Source organism: Aspergillus viridinutans, assembly GCF_018404265.1.
Source record: "Aspergillus viridinutans IFM 47045 DNA, scaffold_2, whole genome shotgun sequence".
Classification (NCBI taxonomy): domain Eukaryota; kingdom Fungi; phylum Ascomycota; class Eurotiomycetes; order Eurotiales; family Aspergillaceae; genus Aspergillus; species Aspergillus viridinutans.
The window spans coordinates 4,503,702-4,511,592 of NW_025091218.1; the positions used below are offsets into that span (position 1 = coordinate 4,503,702).

Genomic DNA, 7,891 nt, shown 5'->3' on the forward strand with positions numbered 1-7,891 from the left:
ATACAGCGGTCCTCTACAGCAGCGCTCCGAAAAGAACAGGGCATTGTATATACATTAATGAGAGAAGATCTACGCAGCATCGGCAATAATGACGTCGGCCGCCTTCTCGCTGATCATATAAGTGGGAAGCGCAATGTACCATCCCGGGATCTTGGGGAACACCGAAGCATCCACGACGCGCAGGCCATCCACACCACGCACTCGAAAGTCCGAGTCAAGGACAACGTTTGGATCCTCGTCGGCTCCAATCGCGGCGGTGCAGCAGGCATGATGGCCCCATGCCTCCCGCTTGATAAAGTCCTTCAGGTCCGTCTCGGTGGTCACGTTGGGCCCGGGCCATACTTCTTCAAATTTGCCGTCCAAAGGCACCAGATCATTAAAGATCTTGCGGGAGAACTGCATGGACTCATAGACGGCCTGAAGGTCCTTCTCGTCTGCCCCGTTCTCCGTCACACCACTATCGAAGGAGTTGAAGTTGATGATCGGGGTATCTCTAGGGTCCGCCGAGCGCAGTTCGATCGTGCCGGCATTGTTCCGGCTCTGGGCCTTCAGGGTAATCCAGGTCCAGTGTTGCGCATCCTTCAGGCCCTCGTACGAGTAGTTGGGATAGTAGCCTGGAAAGTTGGCTGGAGCTCCTGAAATGAGCACATCGGGCTTTCCTTCGGCCGTGGATGTCTTACGGACGATAGCAATGGCGATGCCGTTGGTTGTATAGGTACCCTTGCTGAGGGCGTTGTTCTGCCACTGGTCCAGGCAGGGATCAGGCATGCTGTACATGAATGTGCACTTGCTTGTGAGGACAAAGTCCGTGGGGGCCTTGCCCACAACGCCGGTCTCATATCGGTCCTGCAGGTTCTTGCCCACGCCAGGCAAGTCCACCAGGGTGCTGATGTTCCACTTGCTCAACTCTTCCTTCGGCCCAATACCACTAAGCTTGAGCAGCTGGGGTGTGTTGAAGGCGCCTGCCGAAAGGATCACCTCCTTGGCAGCATTGACACTGCCCGGAGTTCCTGCGGATGCGTTGCTTGCACGGGGGTCGGCGCGGTACAGGCTCTGTCCCCGGAGATAATCGACACCGATGGCTCTGGGTCTGCCACCGGTCGTATCAAAACGAACATTTGTTACCAACGTATTCAACTGGATGTCCAGGTGATATTTGCGAGATCCGTCCTTGTTGACACTGTTGACTGTCTGCATGAGAAAGTCTCGAGGACCGGTGCGTTTGTACTCGGGCACATCTACCGCGATGGGGACCTGAAAGAGTCCAGTCTCCTGGTCGCGGGTGGGCAGCGGGTTGTTGATGTCGCGCAGCAAGATTTCCCCCAGCCCAGTGACGCTAGTGATTAACATGCCCAGCAGTGACTTTCCCGCTGCGGTAGCTGCCGCAAGGACCAAGGACAACAGCTTCTGATCCTCCAGCACTAGCGTCAACTGGGTCAGACTGGTGGTCAGCCAGCCGTCAAAGCCATGACCTACCAGGCTGCTGGGAAGGTATCGGTTGCGCTCGAGACGTTCGAAGTAGCCGCGCATCTTATCTGGGGCCCAGGAGTCATTGCCAGTAAGCGTGGCGAGATCTTGCCAGTCGCTCTCATACGGGTAGATGGTGCTGCAGAAGTCAGCATACGCCAGGACATCTAATGCAATTAAGGAAACTCACATCATGGCGTTGTGCGCCGAGCAACCACCCAGTGTGCCTGCACGGGGATACAATATGCCCAGGGGCTCCGAGTTCGCTGGTGGGTTCTGGCCAACATACAACTCCCCGGCAGGAGTCCGGTAGGTCATCTTAGAGTCTTTCTTCTGACGCTCGAGATCCGAGTAGTGATTCACAAAATAGTCCCATCTCATCGGTTCATACTCGGTTGCTTGCAGCTGAAGAGCGGGAACTTGTTGCCGGAGTGCATCTCCTTGATCATCTCCGGCATCGAGCAAGAGCACCTTGTACCCGGCAATGGCCAGCCGGGCCGCAAGGGGACCTCCTCCTGGTCCAGAGCCGATCACGATATAGTCATACTGAGCGGTCTCATTGGTCGCTAGTGGTGCACTGTACGTTGACCGAGCCTGCGGTTGGTGATACGCGTGGTGCCTTGCATTATAACCACTGAAAGCATAGGATGAGGGTGTCAGATTTCATTTGCTGGACGATCCGCAAGAGGTATAGAATCAGGCTGCTCACCTGACCAAAGTCCCAAAGAAGAGTGAAAATATCGAGAAACCCTTATTGATGTGCATGTTGGGCCAATGACTTTGTGCTCAAGGGATTTGCGATGCTGCCGGGCAAAGGGACCCTAACAGGAAGCAAAGCTCTGATTCAAGAGAAGTTTATATCTACGGAGTATCAGCACCAGAATCTCCTGAAATTACAGCTGTCGCAACGTTTGCGATCATACAGCCTACGTGCGTATTGATCGACATTCGCAAACGGACGGTCGATGGGCCGCTGTTTTCTCGGTTTAGCGATGGCCTGAGGTTTTAGGCATGGCGCACATAGGCGTACCTGACTAGGAGCAATGACTAGCGGACTGGCTCGAGCTTGAGGAATATTGAATCCTTCTACGACGGTATGTACCCCAAAGGACACTAGCCCCAGTTTGCATGATCAAAATACGTCCGCACGGGATGTTTTGCGAGGACCCAATCAAGTTGTCAAAACACGCCAGGATGCGCTTAGTGTATCGTTAGCGGAGAGTCATACACCGGATCAACTCCTCTCAATCCATGTTCGCATTGCTATTTTCCTATCCTACTGCTATTGTTGTATACTATGTTCAAGTGTGGGTCATTGCCCAGTCCATGACATTCCCGTCAAACATATCCTTGGAGTGATCATTACCCAATATGGATACTACGCAGTGTCGGATTCTTTCCCCGGAGGGCCTAGCCTTGGACGATCTTTTATTTCTCCGACGTTCCCATTCCACCAATGGAGGCCGTAGCTCGTGTAGCCAAGAAGGCACTGTTGTGGAGCACTGCATAAAGGTGGCGCTCAGCAAAGTTGGCGCCGTTTTGACGGACAGTTTTAGAGTTGATGGGTTGTCAGTGCCTAACCTAAAGGACAATAAACGGCTCGTTTTGGGGTACAAGTTTTTTCCGAGAGACTATCAGCAGACCCACGTTCTCTTGACATCAGACATGCCGTCGCGCACCTTACTGAATGGGGGAAATGCAAAAGTTGAGTCGTGTCGGACTGGAACTAGCGTATCTGCCTCGAAGCCATGCTTAAGTGCCATTAAGCTGCTTTCAGTTGGCGAGTTGAGACATTCAGGGTGGCTGAGACCTTGCTGCTGTTTGAGCTTCATTGGAAACGCCACAACGTAGATTATCGACGAGAAGCCAGTGGATACTACCGTTCGGTTTCGATTAATCTCCAACGCTGATTATTATGAACATATTGGTATTCTGTAGGTAGAACACGGCCGAGGCTGACATCAAAGGAGCGATGCGGAACCAAAACCCTTAGAATATAAGAACGATATATCTTGACAAAGGCAATGAATGAATGTAAACAAGGCAATCATTTGCAATGCAAAGAGCGGGAGTCCCATACAGACGCCTTCGATATCATGCTGGACGACCGGCGTCTTTTGGGGCATGTTCCAAGTCCACCAAGTCCACCAACGGCACAAACTTTCCTTCTGACCAAGCATTGAGGCTCGGACGACTCAGAATATTTGCCTCCCCTGCAGAAGCAGCTCTTCCTGATCGCGTCGCGCTCTGCTTGGAAGCTGCGCGAGTGGTGTCTCCAAACATGGTCGGACATAGACGACGCATCAAGGCACGCAGGGCCGGCAGACAGGCGCAAATGATGCCCACATGGACCTCGATCGTACTCCAGTATCCGACTTCGACATAGTCCCCTGTGGCACAGAACAATCGTCAGACAGACTCAGTGCAATGCACATGCTAGGATTGGACTTACAGGTAACATTATCGGTCGCGGCAAAATGGACGAGTGAGTTGAGTCGGACGATACTGACCAAAGTGACACTGTACTGCATCAGCTGCGAGAAAATATCATATGCAAGCAGAAGACTTACAAGAGTCCCAAGCTGAACATGAACATGACAAAAAGCTTCTTTCGTAGCGAGAGATTCAGCTGATACAGCTCGCGCAATGGCAGGGCCATAACAGTCAGATCCAGAACCATGTTGATCGCGGCTGCAGACCACCCTTGGGCATTGATGTTGTTGCACGTGTAGTGGCCTTCCCCGTCCCAGCGCAGCCAGGCGCCCTTGATGGGACTGCATTGGAAGACCGAGATCAAGACAAAAGCTATCAGGTAGCCCGCATTCAGCCCGATTACGACATATGTCATGATCCGAAAGGGACGTGCAGGAAACACACGCAGGTAGAATAGGCAGATGGAGATCTTGGTCAGTGGGATGATACTGAGATAAACTAACTCGTCGTAGAAGTAGATCTTGGGATCCTGGTCAAAACTGCCCATGACACTGCCCTCTGAGGAAACTCACATAGAGGATATGCGTGATATTGTCTGGCGGCACCGTCCACATGTCTTTTCCCAGACCCAAATCGGCCACTGCGACGAGGGTCAGTATAGCACAACATTGTTGAAGAGGCGAAATAAGGGTTACACACAGACAGGCGACAAGGCAGAAAGAGGAATGACCAGTGCCTGAGCGAATTAGCGCGCCTCAACTGCGCAAAGCCAAAGTTTCTCACCATCGTTACGATCATTGCTAAATCATCCATTCCAAATTGACCACCACAGCATGGCAGCCTCGCGATCATGCGCAAAGCAAAGGCAACGAGTGCCAAAACGCCTCCAGCAACCCCGGCAATGGAGACCACACGGGTCCGGTCCCGAATCGGCAGTCCACAAGCTGATGAAGTCACATTCTTCGTAGCTGATCCGGTCAGTTATTCAGACGATTTGAGCCTACTGACATGGACTTACCTAAAGACTCGCGAATGGTACAATTTGCTTGCACACATGTTTCGAGTGTGCTGGCGAAGACCGGATCCGTACACATACACGTTTGGTTTGTGATGGTGCAGTGTGAATGGGGCAGTGTCGACACAATGCATGCCACCTAGATATATCAGTATGCTCCCTCCAGCACCGATGACATATCGGTGTCGACCTACTGCGCATGAGGGCAAAGCTGCCGCCAGCTCCTCCAAGTTGGCAGTGACATAGCCAGCCCATGAAAGAAGGACAAGGAGAATTCCGAGCACCTTCATTCTGCTGAATGCGTATGTTTGGGCTAAACACCTGGAGGTGAATCGAACAACATGCGAGTCTTCCAACTACAACGAGATGATAGAAAAAAACCCAAAAAATAAAGAGAATTCCCCTTGATGCATTCCTGCTGTGATTCCTACTGGCAAGCGTGGCGAGCGTCAATCGGTGACAGCCCGACAACCACAAAGCGAAAGGTATGGATCACCCCGCGATCTCTTTTCCCCCCTGCTCCTATGCAGCACACTAGTTCGGCATATCGCCGTGGCTTTGTCATGGCGGAAGTCCTAACAAATCGTCCAACATCCTGGTGACCAGGAGGATTTGCCAAAGCTCTGGAGGCTGTGCTGATTGGGCGTCTCACCTGCTGATCCGGAGTTCTGGATCCCCCTAAATGCCGCAGATCCCTTGGCCATGCAAATAGGGAGACACCTTAACGGCTTCTAGGTCGAGGATACACAATGCTGTGGAACCGTACTGTTACACGACATGAACTTTAAACAAAGCACAAACCAGCTTTTCCGTGTTATCAAAGGGTAAGCATTGAACGGGCACGGCCATTGTATCTTGCCCCTTTCGGCTTCCACTTTCCAGATGTCTGAATTGCCAGGACTCCAACTCGAGGACAAGCAATAATGGATCGTCTAATGGAGTCGAGTCAGGGTAGATTGCTTGTCGCTTATGTACTATTACGATCGAGACCATGCAAGGCAATTACCCCCGAGGGGTGTTACTGCAAAGACTTCACCGTTAGCTTCTTCGAGCTCATCTGAGAAATAAGCTGTTTCACTGAGGCCCTGCCCAGCACGTGAGGCCCAACCCATTTAGGTATTTTGATGTTTGTCTTAATCGGAAAATGAGGGAGATGCGAATGTCAGGCTAGATGAACTCTATTGCTAGCAAGCTAGACGCACACTCCACATCATGCACACTTTCGCGAGCAAATGGTCATGGCATGCATACGGCCTGAATCCAGAGCAAATTTTAACTCTGTACTAAAGCCCTACCACGTACGACGTATCTTTGTCAGTGTGGTACTTTTGGGCCCCAGCTTCGATAGCACACCGTTCTGGATACGACCAAGCCGTCCACTACCAGAACTGATTTCTTCTCCGTGCTGTCATTTCTTGCCAAAAGTCATGATTGGGTCGTCTAACTGTTGCTAGATGCCACGATGGAGCCCGAAAGGATGCAGCCAAGACTAGGCGCGAGCCTGGCTCGTATTCGGTTCGGACTTACTTCGGAAATTCAGGATACGCCTTTGTGCAAGGTATCTATATGCTGATGTTTGGCAGGAACCTAAGCCAAGAGGTTCGGTTTCTTGAACGGGTCTGATCGACGTTGGCCGGTTGTTGTCGTGGGATATCTGAGACACCTGGCGGTTGGCCTACCGCCGCTTTAGGTAACGGCAAATGAGACTAAAGACGAATCGTGCCGTTTCTTGGGACCAGATTGGAAAGGCGGGACTCGAGTGTAAATTAGGCCCAAGGGAGATGTTTCCGGGGTTGGTTTCTTGTCTGTTGTTGTTCTAGTCTTCGTTCGGTTACCGTGATGAAATTGGCATGAGACTAGACTGGCTTACCCACCCCACCAATCCACACCCACCCCACCCAATCCACGCTTTGGGTTGGATAAGGGTTGGCCCTAACCCACCCCATGTGGATATGGGTTGAACCTGCCTTATCCACGTGGATATGGGTTAAACCATTGGGTGCATATGACCTAGGGCTACTAAGAGCTGATAAGCTTATCTAACTAGATCTAGGCCTAGATAGGGGGATATTTTTATATATATAGATAGAGAATAGTCATATCTATATATATAAAAAATAAATATTAGGTCTACTAAGAAAGGCTAGAGTTATAGTAATTTTTAGATTTTAGAGGATAGTAGTTAGGATAGTGATGGTAAGATATATATATCTCCACACCATCTTTCAACCTAAGCTTAGGGGGGACCCCTACTCCCCTATATAAGCCTATTTTAGCTTATATAATAGGTAATATATAATATTTATACTAATCTATTCTTATATTACTTATTAAATATATAGATATCCTAGTGGTGTGGCTAGAATACTAAAAAAATAGGGGGTAATCTAAATACTAGAGGTCACCTGACTAGATAGTATGGATATCCATGGGTATCCACAGTTGAACCCCATGGATATAGGGGGTGGGTGAGATACCTGGTGGTTTACCCAAAATCCACATGGGTGGATCAGACATGCTGTGGATCAACCCATATCCACCCCACAGCCAGTCTACATGAGACCCGCATGTCATTTTAGACTATGAACTTATTCTGTTGGCATGTGGAACCCTGTACGTTTACAATGCCGACCCCTTGTCCCGGGTTTTTGCTAGTTACTAGTCTGTTTATGTCGTTTAGGACCGTCAGGCTCAGATTTGCCGTGTAGTAGCACTTCATATTCAGCTCGACTCAGGGCAAGGTGATTAGTAAAGGGTATAGCGATCGCCGTCACAAATACTGGATCCCCAGGGGCATACCCTCGGTTATGTCACTGAATCCGAACCGTTGTGCTTCTCATCGTCTATTTTTATAGAGGCGTTTCCGGTTTCCTTGACGAGAGCGGTATAGCCGTTGCTTTACTGTCACTTCCCTCGGAGAGCCTTTTCACTTGACGCTGCTAATACTCCTTGTGGCCGTCAGACCTATTTTCCAGG

General features: G+C 50.5%; 2 protein-coding genes across 2 annotated transcripts; both read right to left on the reverse strand.

Annotated features, from left to right (window-relative positions):
• Positions 1-69: 69 nt before the first annotated feature.
• On the reverse strand, positions 70-2,232 carry Aspvir_004996 (GMC family oxidoreductase; the record flags this gene model as incomplete). The annotated part of the gene is made up of 3 exons (XM_043268217.1): positions 70-1,606; positions 1,658-2,101; positions 2,177-2,232. 3 exons carry the CDS (start codon positions 2,230-2,232, stop codon positions 70-72), a joined length of 2,037 nt encoding a protein of 678 aa, XP_043124152.1.
• A 1,329-nt stretch (positions 2,233-3,561) lies between these two features.
• Aspvir_004997 (putative integral membrane protein) lies at positions 3,562-5,205 on the reverse strand (the record flags this gene model as incomplete). Its single annotated transcript, XM_043268218.1, is given in 8 exon segments — positions 3,562-3,857; positions 3,920-3,987; positions 4,038-4,456; positions 4,473-4,540; positions 4,600-4,636; positions 4,684-4,868; positions 4,919-5,054; positions 5,110-5,205. The coding sequence occupies 8 exon segments, from the start codon at positions 5,203-5,205 to the stop codon at positions 3,562-3,564; spliced, it is 1,305 nt and encodes a 434-aa protein (XP_043124153.1).
• Positions 5,206-7,891: the final 2,686 nt, after the last annotated feature.